The 19,970-nt window shown below is 41.5% G+C and overlaps 1 protein-coding gene across 1 annotated transcript in view; it reads left to right on the top strand.

Annotated features, from left to right (window-relative positions):
- The window catches only part of KIF5C (kinesin family member 5C), a 142,081-nt gene that overhangs the window by 35,799 nt on the left and 86,312 nt on the right, over positions 1–19,970 (top strand). Inside the window, exons 2-3 of the mRNA XM_016151134.2 lie at positions 7,493–7,583; positions 14,266–14,339. Of these exons, the coding sequence (XP_016006620.1) occupies positions 7,493–7,583; positions 14,266–14,339 (165 nt within the window). The remainder of the gene's footprint in view (positions 1–7,492; positions 7,584–14,265; positions 14,340–19,970) is intronic.

Below are 19,970 nucleotides of genomic sequence, written 5' to 3'. Positions count from 1 at the left end.
TCATTTGGCGGGCACTGGTGATGACTGGTCGTCATCACAGATAGTCGACTTTTATGAGTACCTACCCTGTACCACTGTGGACAAGGCACCCTGCCATGCCAAGGCCTTCAGAAGCCTGTTGCACTCTAGTGTAAATTAGAAATAGATAATCCACTAGGCACATGTGGACTTTTGGGCTCAAGGTTTGTCAGGTGGTCAGTAAGTACCCTTTCATGAGGAAAAAGGCACCCCCTTTTCTAGGCCAGTGTCCCAAGCCTACAGCTTGTTAATTTTTAACACTTGCAATTTCCACTCACTCCTTTCTCTGGACATCAGCCAAATGTGATGTCTCCAAATTTGATGGTGATTCACCAAATCTGGAATCTCTTAGGACCTACTGAATGAAAGAGTGAAAAAATGTCTAGGATTTTGCCTTACTTAGGGCTTCTCAGACGTAGATGCTGAGGCAAGGTTTCAAGTGCAAGTTTCTTTCAGAGATGAGTCCAGGATGTACTGATGAAGAGTGGGGAAGTGAAGGAAACCAGTGTAGGGTGTGTCGTCACACGTTACCACCCCAAGCCACGGGAGTTTCATTCTAGCAAGGAACTCTGGGAATACATGCCTCAGAGGCACCCCCATCCACCTCCACTCCTGGGTGAGGGAGCTAAAGTATTTACCCCAACACCTACCAGTCATTGGTCAGAGACGACTGGGTTGGTGCTAGGAAGGTCCTGGCCCCCTGCAGGCCACAGAGAGAGCCCCAGAAGCCAGAAAAGCCCCCAGGCAAAGAGGCGCAAGTGCTGGAGGTTGGGCCAGCCTGCCTGGAAATGGTGGTGATCGAGAGGATGTTGGTCAGGACTCTGAAGCACCTGCTTTGGGTTTGCAATTGACATTAGTACAGAAGTTTCTAGGAGGCTCCAGAGCTGTAATAGCAAAGTTGGGGAGTGTGCGAGTACCTGCACCGGACTCAGCTCCTTACCTTTCTTGAACAGACTTTACACTGCACAGTGAAAGTTTAGTTATTTTTAAGGTCAGTATAGGAAGGCCTTGGAACAGTTTTGTTAGGACCCTCGAAAATTAAATGGCCCCATGCTCCGTGGAGCTGTGATAACACCAGCCATTGCACTAGATTCTTTATTCACAACTAATCCTCACAGAAAACCTGAATTGTGGATATTATTGGTTCTATATTACTGAGCCTCAGAGATGGGAATTACACCCAAGTATATTTGAATTCACTTCTGCCCCAAATAGATAGGCTGCCTTCCGTGGGAAACAGTGTTGGTTACTGGAGTGAGGAGCACAAAATCCCTTTATAAGTCCCCTCCTCTTGGTCTACTGTTCTTTCTTAAAGCACACGGGTGTGTATAATTTATACTGTTTGTAAGATGAGTCTCCCTTTCTGAGCCATTTTTTAAATGTTAAGATAATAGCACAATAACAATGTGTTACAATGCCTAGAAACATCTCTGTATCCATATTGATATATTAAATATCAATTTAAAAAACTTCTTCCAAGATACAAATCAACTTCACAAAGAAATAACACTGAGATGGCTGTAATAAAGAAGACAGACAATAACACGTGTCAGCGAGGATGTGGAGAACACACTACTGGTGGGAAATTAAAATGGTGCAGTTACTTTGGAAAATAATTGGTCAGTTCCTCAAAAAGTTAAAACAGAGTTTTACCATACAACTCCGAAATTCAGCTTCTGGATACATATATGCCCAGGAAAAACAAAAGCATAAAAACTTTTATGTGAATTTTCAGAACAGCGTTCATAATTACCAAGAAGTAGAAACATCTCAAATGTCCATCAGTTGATGAATAGATAACAGAAAATGTCGTAAATGCCTACAGTGGACTATTGTTCCAATCATAAAAGTAAATAAAATATTGATTTCATGATGCAACATTGATGAACCTTGAAAACATTGTGCTAAGTAAAAGAAACGAGTCACAAAAAGCTATATATTATATGATTCAGTTTACATGAAATATCCAGAATGGGTAAATCTGTAGAGACAAAAAGTAGATTAGTGGTTGCCTAAGGCTGGGGAGGTTGGGAGGATGGGGAGTGACAGCTTTTGGGTACAGAGTTTCTTTTTGGGGTGATGAAAATGCTCTGGAATTTGTGGTCATGGTTGCACAACCTTGTGACTATTCTTACCTAATTATCCACTTTTGTTAAAGGGGTGAATTTTATGGTATGCAAATTATAGTTCAATAAAATGAAACAACTTCTGGCAGGATATTCATGTTGATAAAAAATGAGTATCAACATTAACCCAAGGACTTCTGCCTTTTAGTTAATGCTTTGGAAACATTCTGTCAGGTTGTTACCAAAGCCCTTCATGGTCTATGAGTTTATCTTATTTAATTTCTTCTTGTGCAAACTAATACAATGCTTTACTGATGTCTTAACCTTGGACATCCTTGGAGTCCATCACATCAAAACAGAGCCATACATCTTTTTGGAAGGAAGCACATCTGTCTTTCTCTTTCTCAGATAAAAGAAATTTGGAACACTTAGCTCCCAAAGAGAAACAAAACTGCTATGTAGATGTAGGCAGTTCTCTGGCCTTGGTATGTCATGTTCTGGAGGACAATTTTGCTTCAGGAAGGCAGATTTTAATTTAAGTCAATATAAGGACACAACTTTCTAACAATTAGAACTAGTTGAGTTTTGAGCAGGTTGACCATCTCCTGTCAGGGCCGTGGAGATGGGAGTTGTGCATTGAGAGGAGGCTGACCCTAAAGTTCATATTAACTCTAGGAGGCTGTAATTCTAATTCTTCTGCTGTTCTACTCCAGCTCTCATAGCAATATCTCTTTGTTCATTGAACTAATCAGTTGTATATATGGAAATAATTTAGAATTGATTGAGAGAAAGCAAGGAAAAAAGGACCAGGGGTTCATGCTTGTTGTTTCTTTGATGTTCGGAGAGAGCAGTTGATTCTAAAGTCAGAAACTTTAGAGCCCTGGATAGGGAGCCAGGAAGTCTGGATTCTAAGCACAGACCTACCACTGATCTAATTGGCTGGGGGACTTTCTGGAAGTCATATACTCTTTCCTGATCTCAAGTTTGTTTGTGTGTAAAACATGATGTTGGTTTGGGATGACCTTGAAGGATCTTTTGGCTCTGAAAAATTCTAGAATTTTAAAAAATAACTTCAACTTTTCATATCAAGTCTTAATCTGTCTTTGCGTAGTCTAGGATCAGCCTTTGCCTGTTTTTAATTCCTTCGGTTGCAAGGAAGGGTGCTTTGTGCATGCCCACCATTTTTCTTGCCGTTCTGGTTCTTCTCTGATCTTAAGCCGTTCTTTTGTCATTGGTTTCTTGTCAGTCCCACCTTTATCATGACTAACACTTTCTTGATTGCTATTGGCTATAGTTGGGGTGTCTCTAATTACCTCATTAATCACTCTGCTTCAATCTTTCATATTGGTGTTTGCATCTGCTGTTTTATGTGTCCTACTTTTCCAATAAATCATAAGCTGCTTAGGAACATGATATGATGTAAAGAAAGAACACTTGAAAACAGATCCTTAAGGTTATTTCCCCCAAAGTAAGAGAGCCGATAATGTGGCGAGGCCTTAGTTTTCCAGTTTGTGAAATGGGGATAATAATATCTACCTCATAGAGTTACTATGAGAATTAAGTGAGATAAAATATAAAAGGGTCTTATTCATAGTGGTTGGTGATGGTTTTGGTGGACAGTTGGTGGTCAGCATAGGCTGAAAGAACTTGTTATTTCCTGTACTTTGAGGAATGAAGTCCCATAAACACCTGGGGCAGAGTGTTCGTGATTTCAGTAACCAGTCCCTCCTCAGTATTTGAAGGTAATTCCACAGAGTGATTTTAAATTTAAGTCTTCGTTTCTTTCTTTCTAAGTAAAGGTAGAAGAAAAATCATTCAAATTATTGGCTACCTTTGGTTCCAGCCCTTGCTTGATCTTAGAGATTGTTATTAGATTACTTCTTGATGATCTCTTCTTGGTGATAATTAATTTCAGTTTCCTTAACATTCCTCCTGGTGCCCATCTTCTACTCCTTTATGTGAGCCTTTGCTTTTCTCTGTCTCCCAGAATAATATTCCGTCCAGGCTGGAGAATAGTCATTTGGTAACAGGTCAAATGTATTAATAGGCAGGCCATATGGTTCACAGACAGTTTGCTCACAACAGCGATTTTTTTTAAAAAAATTTTTAACTATAAAAATGTAAAGACCATCTGCTATTATTTTGTACGAGATCCTGGTTACACTGCTCCTGTGCAATTAATACCGCTCTGCGTGAGGCTTTCATGGCAAAGCTGGGATGCTTCACTTTCAGCTGTGATGTATGCGGAGAGTGTGTGTCCCATCCAGTTTCCCTTCATGAATTGCAGCCGGTTTGTTTACATGTTATTAGGTCTTGAGATGTATATGACTTCTGTCTCAGCCGGTTAAATGCTTTACCTATAGTGGTCCATTTGATTGGTTGAGAATAGGTTATATCCTTTTTTTAAGTTTGAGATGGTGAGTAGACATCCAAGTAGAAATGTCTAGCAGGCAACTGAATATATAAATCTGGAACCTAGGTGAGAAATAAGGCTGAAATGTTACATGAAGATCAAGAGTATATATGAAGAGGAGGCAGAGGTCCGGGTCTAGGGCACACCCTCATTCAGAAATCTGGAACAGACACCAGCAAAGGACACTGATAGAGAGTAGCCAGAGAGTTCGGACAGAACCAGGTGCTGAATAGGTGCCTAGAAAGGAAAGTATTTCCAGAAACAGCAAATGCTGACCCCATCATTCAGTTTCAAGTGTTAGTACCCAGCACCCATATCAACATGTAATTCCAAAAGTTTATTCTATAGCTACAACCTTAGTGACAAGTGCAGTGAGCTGAGCCCAACACCTGCCCACAGATACCCTTAGTCATAGAGGGATCCGAAACAGGGAGACTCTTGCCTGGGAGACAGGTCTTTGTTCAAGTCTCTGTCAGAACTTGTGAGACTTTATACCATTACCAAAGCAGCAAAGCATAATTAGGTTTTTCCTCCTTCCCTCCCTCCCTCTCTTTCTTTTTTCTGTGTTGTATTTTAATGGCACAGCTCTGCTACAAGTCAATTTTTTGAAAATAATCAGTAACTAAATTTTAATTCTAAATTCTAATATTTCAAGACTTTAAGGCTCATCTAAAATAAAAGCCTATAGCCAACTCAGTGCATGAAAGGATAAATAGAAGTGTTTATATTTTTAACTACTTAATGTGCTAATCTTGGCAAGGTAGATGTCATAACAAATAATTTTCTAAATTTAATCTTTTGTTGAAGGCAGCTTCTGTTTGGGAGTTAACTTCAACTTATGCAAAGTTGTTGTATTTTCTTTTTGCCAGTTGATAAATGATATTTAAATGAGTAGAGATTTCTTGCTTACTGCCTCTCAAAGTTGAAAATGTAATACACTCTAACATTTTAAGTCAGAGGGCAAAATTTTGTACTATGTACTGTAAGGTAATCTGTCATTTTTCCTGCTGTATTAAGTGTGTTTCCTCTAAAACCCAAAGCAAGATCATGCTGTAAACAAGATGGTTTATTTTGTTGATTCTCCTCAAGTTTGGAGAAATAGCGTATTTGTTTTAAATTAGGCAAAGCTGCATTTTCTTTCCAGAAGGTTCAGTGGATAACATTCTTAGGCAAACTCTGTAAATGTTTATTCTTACCTTTTACCCTACTGGCATTTAGTTGAATTTTATAAGTAGATACAGCTAATAAGAATGTAGTGGGCTGGTCATTGGCAATAGATCGTGGTGAGGAATAGTCTTTTGGTTATTCAACCAAGTACTTGGTTCACTAATTGAACAAAATTTGCTGGAAACGAAATGTCAAAAAATGATCCCTTTCCTCAATTTTAACAGAATAACTCTGCTTCTTCTGTTTTGTATAAAAACAAAATCTTATAGTATCTCAAAATTCCCTATTTTTTCCTTCAGTTTGAAATAACCTACTTCAGACTGGAAGTAGTTTATTTTCTAGTTCTCGCAATCCTGTTTTCAAAGACTAAAGTTCAAGCATGACGCCTAAAGAATAGGACCTTACTTACCTATGTGCCGCTCTACCCTAGTCATAAATAAGTAAAATGTTAAGCCAGGCTGACAACTGTGTACTTACTTTTGTGTGAAGGTTATAGGATGTAACAAGCCTTGTCCTTGGATCCTTCATGAACAGTTATCTTTTCAAGGCGTCAGACTGTCCTTGGGTGGTTCCCGGTGTTCACAGCCATGTGTAGGAGGCACAGGGTGGAAATTAAAGAGGCTCTGGGCTCTCTTCTTTCCTCCTTTTCTTTTCCTGCCCTCCCCTCTGCCACTTGGGGAAAATGAGGATGAAGGGCCAGCTGGGTGGATCGGGCTCTGGGTGGTATTGGTGGGAACAGGTGCTGTTGTGGCAGCTCTCCCAGGAAGAGACCGTGTGCGTCTTACCTCCCACCTTTCCCAGTGCTCAGCGCTGTGCCCAGTAACTCCTGGCTGGATGTCGAGTGATTGGGGGTCAGGGCTCATGCAGTGCCATGCATGCTTCTCCCCCTTTCCTCTGACAGTTACCTCCATGAACTGTACAGGGTTCAGCATCAGACCAAATCCCAAGACCTCGCATTTGGGAAATCACCTGATTTACTGCACAGGAGGGCTTCCTTGGTCTGGGAAGCCTTGACCCAGTTAAGGCACCACTTACGAATGTGAAGAAAACACTAGAATTGTTTGGGACATAAAGCAACATTATCTTGCTAAGGAGAGCAGCTTCTTAAATCGGATCACGTTGTCTTCCCATTGTATAAAATGCACACATGTCATCTCCGCCCAGCAGTGCCCTATGTGAACCAGCTCCTGATTTCCTTTTGTACCACCCTTCAGTTCCCTGAGCACACCAGACCTTTTCCCAGCTGTTTCACCCTCTGTCTGGAATGTTCTGCCACAGCTCTTCATGCGCCTCAGTCTTTCTGATCCTTTAAAGATCTGCTCAACTGGTACTTCTTTAGAGAGATCTTACGTACCCTCTCTGTCATGTCTCTGTCCCATTATTTTACACCTTGACATTTTGTATTTTCTGTGTGTTTGCTTTCTTATTAGCTATCTGCCACACTTGATTGAGTACTTTACGTGGGCAGGACTATTTTCTGATGTGGGCAGTGTGTAGTCTAATGGCTCGTTCGGGTAAGCTCTCAATAAATAAAGATTTGTTTAAATGAATGAATGATGCAAGTTCAACCTATTTTTCATCAGAAAAAAAAGTGTTTCAAGTAAAAACAATGCTTTTTTTTCCTCTTTCATATTCTCAACATATAACATACACATAATGTATGTGTGGTTCACACTGTAAAAGTTCTACAGTCTTGGTAAAGAACTGCTGTATAAAATAGTCGGTGATTTACTGCCTGTGGTCTAACTAATAATATTAGTGCTTTTTATTCCTAACCTTTTAATGTGCTTTCTCTGTCCTTTTTTCTTCTTTCATCTTTCTTTTTTAGCAAGGGAAGCCATATGTCTTCGACAGAGTGCTGCCTCCCAGCACGACCCAAGAGCAGGTGTACAATGCGTGTGCAAAGCAAATTGTCAAAGGTAAGTGCTGTTTCTTTATTTCCTCCAGGACCTTTCAGTGTAATTGAAAACATTAAGTGATATTTGCAGCCTAAGAATCAATGTGCTTTGACTGTAAGCAGAGGCCTACTAATTGGAAACACTGAATTATAGCTCGAGCTCTGCCTCTGATTTGCTGTGATGTCAGGCAAGTTATTTAACCTCTCTATACCTCCTTTCCAAGGAGATTTAAAAATTTTTTTTTGCCACCTTTTTGGCAGAGCCCTTCTGTCACCCAGAAGCTTAAAAGCAAGCTATGCTCGTATTTCTGTAATGGTTTCGAAATACTGCTGCAGGTATAGGACCTCCTGTTTCCTTTGAAGAAGAAAAATATATACATTCCTGATTCTCCAATTGTACATTTCTGGTTGATTTATTTTGTGTATCTGTCTCTTCATAAAGAAGCCTTAAATGTGGAAAACTCTTAGGCATAAAGGAATTCTCTGTAGCTTCATAAAATCACATCACCTTGCTGGTTATTGAGCTGTTTTTGATACTCAACATTTCTTGATTATACTTTCATCTAACCCACTTTCAACCATCCTACCCAGATCTTGACCTTTGTTCCTTCAGATGGGTAGCCTGAAGCCTAAATTTGTGTCTGGGAGATCAGTCTGTTTCTCTGGGACTGGCCTTGGCCCTGAACGATTTGTGCCACAATAACAGCAGGGAGATGAAGTAATTTACACATCATTCTACCTTGCCCTTTCAAATCAGGGACAGGTTGGAGCTTGACTTGCAGAGCTCGCCATCTGCACAGAGCCGAGGGGCATCTCCTGCTACTTTGCTTTTCATCATAAATTCTCACTTTCACATTTGAATGTTATGGCAATTGTGCTTTCAAATGTCTTGATGCTGCAACCTTTATAGGTAGCTCTGGTTTTAAAGAGCAAAAAATAAAAACAAAACCCAAAAAAAAAAAAAAAAACCCAACCTTGTCATGTTGGATCTACTTATTTTTAGAAGCTGAGCTGACTAACCTAACGCTTTGAAATTCATGAAAATCAGCCCTGGGTACATCTGTTAGATTAATTCTGACCCTGGACACCTGCGTGGGAGATTCTTGTCAGTATGTGATGTTCTTTGCTGAGGTGTATGGTTATTCACATTCTTGTTGCAGACATCAATTAATTTTGAAGGTCTTCACAGGAAGATTATTATAGAAAACTGAAAGGAAAAAATATGCCTGAATTTGAGCTCCTTTTGAATTAAGAGTATGGGCCTGAAACTGGTAGGAATTTTCATATTTTCTTTTCTTCTACTCTTTTGCTTCTCTTTCTATCTAAACTCTTTTTGGAGTGTATAGTTCTAGTTTGCTCCAAGTCAGCCCTTCTTCCCCTTTATTATTAGACTCTTTCATATTTTTATTAAAATAAGATTAATCACATATGAGCCAGAATTTCCTTTTTTTTTTTTTCTCTCCCCTTTCATTATCAGAACTGAATAGTATTTACCACATACTGTGCTAAGCATGAGGGCCATTTAAATACATCCACACCCTCCCTAAACTGACATTATACTTAGGGATGGAGGAACTCCTTTTAAAAAGAAATCCTGTGATTAACAAACAATAATAATAGTCTTTTGAGTCTTTATTTACTAGAGAGGTTTGGGTCTCTTTCAGTGTTGGGATTTTTCTACACTATGACATGTCAGAAATAGGCAGTCCTTGGGGAGTTCTCATGAAGATGTATCCTCACTGAAGATAACTTGAGCCCCAATATGTGGTGAGCCACAAAGAAAACCATTTAGAATAAAAGTAGGTGCTGACATTATACAATAAGCAGACATTTTCCAGGCACCCTAAATCCTATCTACTCATTCTGTAGCAATAAAGAGTAGCTTAGTCTCCCTTGAAAGGAAATTAAGAGGGGCATGATGAAGACTGGTTTACCTTTTTTAAATATCCACTGAGGCTAGCAGAGGGGGAAGTGGCCATGGATTTCTGCATCGGCAAGGTCAGACATAGCTGTACAAAAAAGAGATCCTTGGATTAGATGACCAGGTACAACAGTGGTATCTCTTGCCATGCCGAATCCTATTTAAGTCAGGAATGGAGGTGGTGCTTTGGCGGCCTTTTTCCTAGAGGCTGAGAATTGAATCAGATGGCTTCTCTAGGTCACCATAGTCTCCATGATCCATGATAATGTGGTAGAGTGGTGAGCTTTCCTTTCAAAACCTTAATGCTTTTGAGATCAGGAAGACACCTTTTAACTGGACGCTTTTATTCTTGCTCGGTTTTTTCATTTTCATTCCCTTCAACTTCACTGGGTTTTTAAAAAATATTTCAAACATTTTTGCTTGTAGAGTCCCGGCATCTCCCACGCTCTCATCTTCGTGTATTTTTCAAAATGCTGTCTGAAAAATATGTAGGATTCTCGTCCTCTTATTCTAGAAGAGGTAGAGGGTTTGTGACTACCAGCATGGTAAATAGGAAGGTTCCAGTAGATGCCTAGGAATTAAAAACTGTGGTTCCCGGACGCTACTGCTGAAGTATGAGTAACTTTATCCCAGCCTACAGAAGTCATGCTGGACATTTGCCTTCTAAGTATACTGGATATAGATTGTCCAGTGCTAGAGATGGTGGTTTCTTGTTTTTCAGATCTAATTTCTTTAAACTTTATTCATTTGCTTGTTTCTTTCATTCATTCCTTATGCAAGTATATTAAGTGTTTACCATGTGGTAACCTCTGCTGAACACTGGAGTCACCAAGATATGTCAGAGTCTTGCAAGAATTTTTGAGTATAAGGAAAGGGATGGACACATTCATAGTTATCACACACATAAATATTATGGAGTTTAAGGTGGATGTGTGCAGAATGCTATGAGAGCACAGAAGGTCACTTGATACTGATTTTGGTGTGGAAGGGGATTATAAAATTAAGGAAGGCTTTTTGGAAAGGTTTGGTTCTGAGGACTGTAGAATATTGGAGGACTGTATAAGCAGAAGGAATAGCAAAAGAATAAGCATAAAGACACAAATTATACGGCATGTTTGGGCAACTTAGAATGGTATAGGGTGCATGGAGTATGAAACTTAAAAAGTTAGGGTGGATCAGAGTTTGGTTGAAACTGATGGATTTTTATGGCATTTTAAATCTTAACAGCTCTATGCGGTACGGGCATTATTATTCCCATAAACTGAAGAGGAACTGAGGTGAAGCAACTTGGCCAGGTCAGTTAGGGGATAGTGAGGCTGGGACTTAAGCCTGAGTTTGTCTGACTTACTTGGATTTTCCTGCACTGTCCTTCCACTTTTCCGGTGGGCCCATAATGAGCATTTAATAACAATTATTTCGTGAGTCATTCCTTTTCTGTCAGGCAAATGCACCGTTAACCAAACACTGGCAAAAGACAGGGATAGGGGTGAGAGGAAGGCAGAGGAGAGAGAATAGAGATTGCAGTTCTGGAGCCTGGGGGTGGCCCTGACTATGTGCCAATAAAGAGATGCATTTTAGTTCTGAAGATGCCACAGGCCATCTCCTGGGCGTGGTAGTGGCCCTTCAGGCTGACTGGTTGACCCTAGTGTTTAAAAGGTCTGCCTCCGCATTCCCTGTGTATGGCCTCTTTTAGTTGTTTGGTTGACTGGTGAGTGTCTTAGGACTAAGCTGGGATGACCTGTCTGCCTCTATTGCCAGAGACCTGGGTGTCCCGACAGGCTACCATTTCACCTGGAGAGCCAGTGGAGGTCACAGCAGCCTACTCAGCCTCCTACACTCGACATGTTGGTATGATTATGTTCTCCCCAAATTCTTACCTGACAGTGGAACTAACTCTTCTGCTTTGGTAAGACCTGGATTTAGAACTAGCAGAATCTAAGATGGAAACTTGGCTTCCGAAGTTTGAAACAAGAGGCAAAATGTGTTTTCGAGTATCCCACCCCCCTCTTCCTTCCTCCTGGGAAAGGAGAAGGTTCTTCCCACCTTCAGTGGAATGTCTCTGGGCTTTGCTTGGCTTCTGGGTGGACTTGTGCTGTGTTTGTGGGGTGCCGCTGGCTGTATGGTGCGAGCTGAGATCACATCACACCAGACACCATCACAAAGGAAAGCTCTGTCTGACTGGGCTGGTTCCCGGATCGTGGCTGGCATATAGAAATGGTCATTTCGTTACGGCAGAGACTCTGAAACGAATGCTTTTCTCGGTCCCAGGAATTGTCATTCAACATGATGAAAGTGCCTTTTTGTGAGCTGTTTCTGTTCGAGTCGGGGCGGGTTGGCCGTGTGGCTCAGTGCGGTGCGGGGCACAGGCCCGCTCTCACTTGTCTTTGTTCGGTGGCTTCTGCGTCCTCTCTCTCCTGTCATCTCGGCGGTGCAGCCCCCACGTACGTTGTTTGTGCTGCACTTCTCCCTGCTTCGCCTCTCAACTGATAATTAAGTGTAAACAAGTTAACAAATAAAACCCCACAAAACCAGGAGTTTGGGAGAAAATAGAGAACACTGGGTTCAGAGAGCTTTTTTTTTTCTTTTTAAATTATCTTCTAATTCAGAATTGAGTTGATAGAGGGTGATATTAGCTTCATTCCACCATAAACACTAGCGATGGGTTCTTCAACAATGCATTAATTGGAACATGATTGTAAAAACTTTAAAGGGCAAATGGAGTTTGTTGTAATGGGGTTTTATGTGTACTCTTTTGCCTAAAAAAACAAAAGGTAATTGCACTCAGTGTTGAAATAGCAGCATCAAGCAATCAGGGATTCTCCCAAGTATAGTCCCATGTGCTCCTCAGCTCCTTACTCCTAAATGAATTCAGTTACGCATCCCAGTCCTTAACCTGAGGAGTTTGGGGAGCAGTGACTAACCAGGAGATAGTAGGATTGCGCATTCTGTGAGGGTGGATTCAGAGGGGTGGACCAGGCCTGGAGGCGTTTAGGGAGGCCTAATTCAGATGCCCTGGCTCCATTGTTTCCTGGCAGAGGAAGAAACAAGAACTGGGGTTTCTCTTGTCAATAGGGCTTGGGCTCTGAGTTGAGTTTTCTTTAGGGTGTGGCATCTTGCTCAGAGCCACCTCCAGTGTATGCATACACTTAAAGGGTGGCCAGTGGCCCACTATGAGGAACAGAGGGAGCTGGACCCTTGGTCTTGGCCTCCTTAGCCCCTGCTCCAACGCCTGAGCTAATGGCTCCCAGTGTGCTTCCTACATAGGGGCTTAAGGTAAGGAAGACCTTTCAGTTTGGGGGAGATGTTTAATTTCTAATAAATGGAAGCTTTAGTGCTGCGATTGTGGCCAGCATCCCAATTGACTGGAGTTGTTTGTGCCATGAATATAGAATATTTAAAGTATAATCGAAGGGTGGGAACCTTATTCCTTGGGTCCCTCAAAGCACATCACATTCATGGGCTCTCTGCTTGGGCCACACATTTTCACGTGTGAGGAATCTTCTCTCTGAGAAAGTTGGCATTTTTCTGAAAACTAAAGCTCGAATCTCCAAGAGCCCTTATGTCTTCTTCAAGTTTTTGCTTCCCCTGTTACCAGGGAAACCATTACCAGAAGTCTGATACGTGTGAACATTTTCTCTCTTAGTATAGTTTGACATGAACTCTTGAGAGATGCTAGGATTAAAAAAAAAAAATCCTGCCACTTAATTTTTCTTCTTTTAGCTTCCTAAAGGAAAATCCCGCTTTTTTTTTCTTTTTTTATTCCCAGTTCAGACTTCAGTAACCTCAGATTGGTAAGGTGAATATTAAAAAAGATTTTAGAAAATCCAACAAAACAACAAAAGCTAACCAGAATGAAGACTTTCTCCCTTTATGTAGAGATGATGGGTCAAGGATATTAATTATCTATCATTCCCCTTTCGATGAGGTTTATGTGGATGAAGCTGGGTTGAGGGAAACAAGCGCACAACGTATTTTAATCACCTCTGCTGCTTTGAAAGAATTCCCATAGATAATCTCCAGTGCAAAGTGGCCTCCTTCACATTCCTCCTGTCCCTGCGTGAAATGGAAGCCGGCCTGCCTTGCGTCGGGGCGGACACAGTGTGCTCGCTGTGTATGAAAAGATGTTCCCAGTGCTGATGGGCCTGGGCTGTCTCGCCAGCACAATCACAGAAAAAACAGAGGTGTTAACTTTGACTCAGGGCCCTGGAGGTTTCTGATCAGATTTAATTGGATTGTCACGTGTGGCTCAGTTTGCAGAGTGGAGCCTTCCTATCCCCTCTCCCCACCGCCCCGCCCCCAGCTCTGGACTAGGTCTCTCCAAAGGGGCTCTGGTGCTGCCCTCACAAGAAATATCCTCAAGGAGCTCTCCTGAGCCAGGGCTTAAATGAACCCAAATCAGATCATCGGGAAAGAAATCCTATTCTGTACTTTACTCCAAAGACACAGGGCATGGGTGATGTTTTTTTCCTCTGACCGATCTCAACAGATCAACTTAGAAGAAAACTCAAATATCTTTCTACTAAAAAGAAAGTGTACTGCTCAATATCTGTCTTAATTTTAACATTACTGGGAGAAGGTGTGTCCGCCTCCTTCTTCTATATATTCTGTAGTAATGTGAGTTCGATTCTCTTTATTTGTGGAGCAATGGAGGGCCTTATTTCTGCTTTTATCTCACTGTTCTACTCAAAATGCAAATGGAGCTGGGCCATTTAGAAAATGTAATTTAAAAATATGCATATGATCAAAGTAATTAGTTAATTTTAATTTATTTCCTTGCTTGTAGATGTCCTCGAAGGTTACAATGGGACGATTTTTGCATATGGACAGACTTCATCAGGAAAAACGCATACTATGGAGGTAAGAGTGCAGCGTGGTGACGTCGGGCTCTGGGACGACTGAACAGAACTGGTGCTCCCAGCAAAACTTGAGGCGCCATGTGGCTTTTTTGCTGGGCAGTAGAGATGATTAAGGGGATGCTTATGTTTGGCCAATTTATTGTGTCTTTGAGGAGTTTTAAGATAGTGGTGAGTAATAAAATCTCAGAAGTTCAGTATTTAAAAAAGTCCTTTGTTAATAGCTCTGTCACAATAATAATAATAAATTCTGTTAAAAAATAATCATCAACAAGCTAAACAGCGATGTGTAAGTATCCTTGTGGACTGTGTAGTCCATCCAGTCTGAGGAATTCTGTTGTAAAAATCGTTTATCCTGAAAGGGGGGCCTCTGGGGAAGTGAGTCTCCTCAGAAGAAAGACAAAACTATAGGTCAGATAATGAAGAAATTGGCTTAAGGACCAAATTCAGCCCACAGACATATTTTTGTTTGGCCTGCACAATGGCGGTTTTTATTTGTTTCTTTGTTTTTTGTTTGTTTTTTGTTTTTTAAATATAAAACAGTGGTTAAAATGGGATGATTTCAAACAATTCTAAGAGTTTTCTTGCTTGAAAATTCTGAAGATCAAGCAACACCATAATATAAAGCGTAAGGTTCACCGAAGCAGGAATCTCCATTGTTCCCATTTCTAGTGCCTGGAACAGCGGCTGTCACCTCGGAGGGGTTTGATAAAATAGTTGTTAAAATGATACCCTCGTGGAGGCCCTGGCCGACCCATGTGTATGGGGCTGGACTCTCCAGTCTGCCCGTCTACGCCACGCATGCCGTGAGTGAATGTTAACTTACACTCAGTATCCTTCCTCTTTAATTTACACACTTGACCCTTCTGGGTGCTTGAGGGTATGACCCTAACTCAACTTGTTGGCTGTGAAGCCCTGTGGCTGCAGTCTGTCGTCCAGACCGGGCATATCTACAGACAGAATTGGCCCCTTTTACCCCTTCTTTCCCTGCTTTCTAGTGGACTCCGAGAAGGTCTTCAGGGCCGGATCATTCTTCAAAAGGCTGGGCCCTCCTGACGGGTGAGGAGAGGTGGGAGGGTGGGGGTGGGTAAGATGAATCCAAACAGTAGGGTAAGATGAATCCTTAATCTTTCAAGCTTAGGTTTTTTTCATTTACGGTGCCCTTCTGGGAATATCACGGAGACGGCTGCTACAGAATCAGTTTAGCTTATGAATCATTCCTATTGAAGAGATTTCAAAGGCAGGAGGCCAAAATCCTCAGGGCTCTGATGTTCTGTTCACACCAGTTTCAACTATGAGGTATGACTCTGGGGGATCTCATTTCTGTGGTGTTGACTCACTTTCACCATTCTGCTGGAGACAAAGAGGTTCAGAGACTGCACAGATTAAAGGAAGTACAGGTTTATTGACCACCTCTTCTAGACAGAGCAGAACTGCTCTCTGACACCTGAGCTTCAGTGGCCCCTCATCTGTGCCTCGCATATCCTTCAGTAGGACACCTTGACACGCAGGCACGGCTCTTCCCACTCTGCTGCTCCAGCCCACCGCTAGCTTCTCTTATAGGGCCCCAGACCTTTGACCTTCTAGGTGCTAGAAAAGTCATGGTTATACATTACTAAGTCTCACTCATGGACAAAAACTCCTGCGTAGATCATAAGGCATAGGAAAAAGAGAGAACGTCTCATGAGGCTATCAATCAGTCTCTAGGTTTTTGGAAAATTACCAAATAATATACAAAATGACAACAACCAAAAAAAAAAAAAATACATTGATTTAAAAATCCTCCAAAATCTTAAGGAATGGTTACAAGAATTATCTTTTTAGCTTTGGGATTAATTCATCTTTGGGAAGTGTAAGGTTTTTGCTAAATGTCAGATACTTAAATTGTAAACCATCCAAGAAGAGACCTGTCCCCAGAGTGAAAGCTTAGTCTGTATTTGCATGTGGGGAGAACACGTGGGTGTAAAATGATGGCCAAGAGGTGTGCCAGCGATTTAAAACTAAAGTTGGAGGCATTTCATTAAATCAGAGCATCTCCAGCCCTCTTTGTCCCATGGCGTAAACCCACAATGCCTTTAGCAGTGCTGAGGGCCCAGAGGGACTCATGGGGACTGGATTCTGTGCAGATCACTCTCAGGTGGTTATCCATGTTCTCTCATGTCTTCCTCATTGTCGGTTTTAAAAAGTTTGATTGCAACGAGTTGCTTTTCTTTTTTTGTGACTTTTGGAGACCACATACTCATACCTACATGAGTGGATAATGAGGCCTTTCCTACTGCCGCCTCCACCTCCTCCCCACCGCCCATTTCATTTGGTTTTCTCTGTAGGGTGATTATAGATTGGGGAAAAGGTAGAAGATATTTTGGAGGAAAACAGAGGAAAGAAGGAGCCCCAAGCTTAAGTCATAGAGACTGTAGGAGACCAAAAAATCCAGGACCCTGGAATGCAATTAAATTTAAAAAAATAAAATAAAACTCTGCAGGGTTGCACCCTCTGAAAGGAGGATTTTATGCATTCGGATTTACACATTGAGATCTTTCAAAGGCTTTCAAAAGGGGATGTTAACTCCCTGAATGGACGGAGCTGTCACATTTTAAAGCTGTTTTTCATTTTAATCCCTCCATTTTTGGTTTGACATCCAGTGGTGATTCCATTACCTTCTATTGAGAGGAACAAACAGATAAGCCTACACAAAATTGGAAAGATTAGCTTCTGAAGATGGAGCATTTAAGGCGGATTTCGGTAAAAATATGAAATACTTGACGGTGTTGGTGCTAAGCTTGTTGTGCCCTGGGCCCCGGCTTACGTGGCCAGAGCTCACAGGACCGGCTTTGGAGGAGGTTCTGCTGAGGCTGCTGGCTGAATGGGAAAGAAAGGCTGGCCTTTTGTTCAGTGTGTGATGCTAGGAAGGGCTTCCCTTGACCCCGTGTCCTACTTTGTGGTCCTCTTCAGCACAGTGATAGAAAAGGTTAGAATTGTACTACTTAGAAATATAATTATATAGAGGCAAAATATAATCATAACTATTTGTATGAACCTATGATAAATCAAATTGTTGCAATAAAAATAAATTAATTAATTAATAAAAGGATGGAGACACCCTGTTTTTTCCTTCAGCCCAAAGGGAGACCTGGAAGCCACTGAATGGTGGTGCAGGCTGCCCTGCTGCTGAGGGGAGCCTGCCAGGTGACTTTCAGTGAGTCTGTCTGGGTGCGTTGGTGCTCCTCTAAGCTGATAGGCTGGCTGCCTGCTTTCCCATTTTAAGCGTTTCAGAAACCTCTGTCCTTTTTGGGACACCGAGGAGGCAATTGGGGCGGGAACAGAGGGAGTCTTGTTCCATGACCGATGTCCTGGGCCTGATTTCTTTTTTCACACTTGCTCCAGGAAGGTTGTGATCAAAAGTGGGGAAAGTTTTTGAAGAGTATTACACAGGATGCAAGTATAAAACATAATTTCTTTTTTTGATTTCTGGGGGAGACAAGATGATGAAGTGGTACATTCCTTTTCTACTCAAGTCCGTCGCTAGTTCTCCAGCCAACTAAACGTGTCACTGGTCTCCAAATGGGCATTGTTCTTTCTCAGTTCCTGTACCTTTGTTGTGTAAACTCCCATCTCTTCTCTGCCTACATCCTCTTTCCCCATCCTTAATCTTATTCATCCCTCGGGATTTGGTTTTTCATAAGAAGCCATCCCCTATTACTCACCCCAGATGGAGGGAACTATTCTGTTCTCTGAAAAGGCTCTGATCCTTTACCATGTTTTATTGCCTGAGGTGAATATGTGTTGTGTGTGCGCATATGCGTTTCATTTGCAAGGCAATCAGCATAGAAGCAGTGAAGATCTTTCTCATACACACACACCACACACACCACACACACACACACCACACACACACACACCGCACACCAGTCCACATGCACCAATCACACTCCGCAGTACACACACATATACCACACCATTCACCACATATGCCACACATGCACACTATATATACACACCACACCGCATACACACCACATATCCATACAAACTACAAACACCATATACATCCACACACCATTCACACACACATCCGCACACAAGTGTGCACAGATTGTTTGGGCAGACTCAGTTTGCTGAACATAAAGGTCCTTACCACTCTTGGACTTATGAACTAGACCCTGTCCCTAAACCTGTGGTAAGTTAGGGATCACTTCTGTCACTGTGAGGACAGGGGTATCATTACACCTTCTCCAAATGAACATGTGCTTCCCTTTCATGTGACATTGGAGTGGAGACTTTAGGGAAGCAAAATGGGAAGTGTCTTTGGGTGGGTAACACACAAAACAATATACAGACCATGTATTACTGAATTGTACTCTTGAAACCCATATAATTTTTATTAACCAGTATCACCCCAATACATTTAATTTAAAAAGAAAAAGAAAAAAATGGGGAGTGTCCTAGGCTCATTCCTGGTTCTGCCTTGGTTCTTCCTCTAACAAAGGCAAACAAAGTAATGTCAATACGTTTTCAGCCAGGAATCAATTGGGGATATATCTGTTGAATGGGAAAGCAGCTAGGAAAACATTTAAATAAATTATAAAAGATTTTTGTGTTATCAATCATTCTTCTTTGGCTGTGGACTACTGAGGAGAAGCTAAAGGGTTATGATGAATTATTAAAGAGCTTTGAAGGGAGTGTGGGGGGGGGGCACACTTTTCAGACTCTCTGAGTCAGATCGACCCAGTGGTGCCATTGACATTTGACCTGACAGAGAACTGTGTTTTCGCTGTAGATAACATTTCTGCCAGCAGTTTCCACAGTCCAGATTACGTGGGGTCCAATATTTGGTTTGTTAATTGTGTATAATGGTCTATGTGAAATAAAGTTAACAGCATTTGAGCCTCTTAGTCTCAGTCATATGGTGCTGTTTCATAAGGTTTGTACTAATGGTCTGTAATAGAAATGTTTATAGATTCTTTAGATCAAGTAAACCCCAACAACTGCTTAAGGAGAACTTGCTATGAGCTGAATAATATAATGATAACACTTATTGTCACTAAGCACACAAATATTGTTTCACTTAAGTTCTATAATAATTCTATGCAGTGGGTACTATACTAATTATGATAGGCAGTGGGGGGGAAGTGTGTATGCACTGGTCATACCTGCCTTTATGGTGTGTACAGTCAAACTTAAAAACAGTAGAAACACATCAAATGACTTAGGATTCTCAGTAGATGGGGGGCATTCTAGAGAGTAACCCAATTTCCTAGGAAGGAGAGCTTTGCTAGAGGCCAGACGTATCTGAATTCAGCTTTTCTCTTGCTTTTCATAGAGTGGAAGGTCAGGAACCAGATGCATGAAGGAGGATTAGTCAAGTGTTCTGCGGCCTGTAGTTAGTGCTGAGTTCACGTGACTTTTTGCTTTTGCCAGCTCAGATGTTGGCTTGAAAGTCAGCCTGTCAGGGAGGCACTGTGTGGCAAACCCCTGAAGGAAAAAGAGGATTTGATTGAGAAAAACAAAGCTGATCTTACAGTATTAGGCAGATTTGGAACAAGAATATGAGTCAAAACTGCAAAGATCTTTGGACATCCCTGGAAAAATAAAGAACAAACTGGGCTTTGTGCTTTTCTTCCAGTTCTGTTTGTTC

The sequence above is a fragment of the Rousettus aegyptiacus genome, unplaced genomic scaffold (genome assembly GCF_014176215.1).
Source record: "Rousettus aegyptiacus isolate mRouAeg1 unplaced genomic scaffold, mRouAeg1.p scaffold_m13_p_2, whole genome shotgun sequence".
Classification (NCBI taxonomy): Eukaryota; Metazoa; Chordata; class Mammalia; order Chiroptera; family Pteropodidae; genus Rousettus; species Rousettus aegyptiacus.
This window is presented reverse-complemented; position numbering and strand designations above follow the sequence as displayed.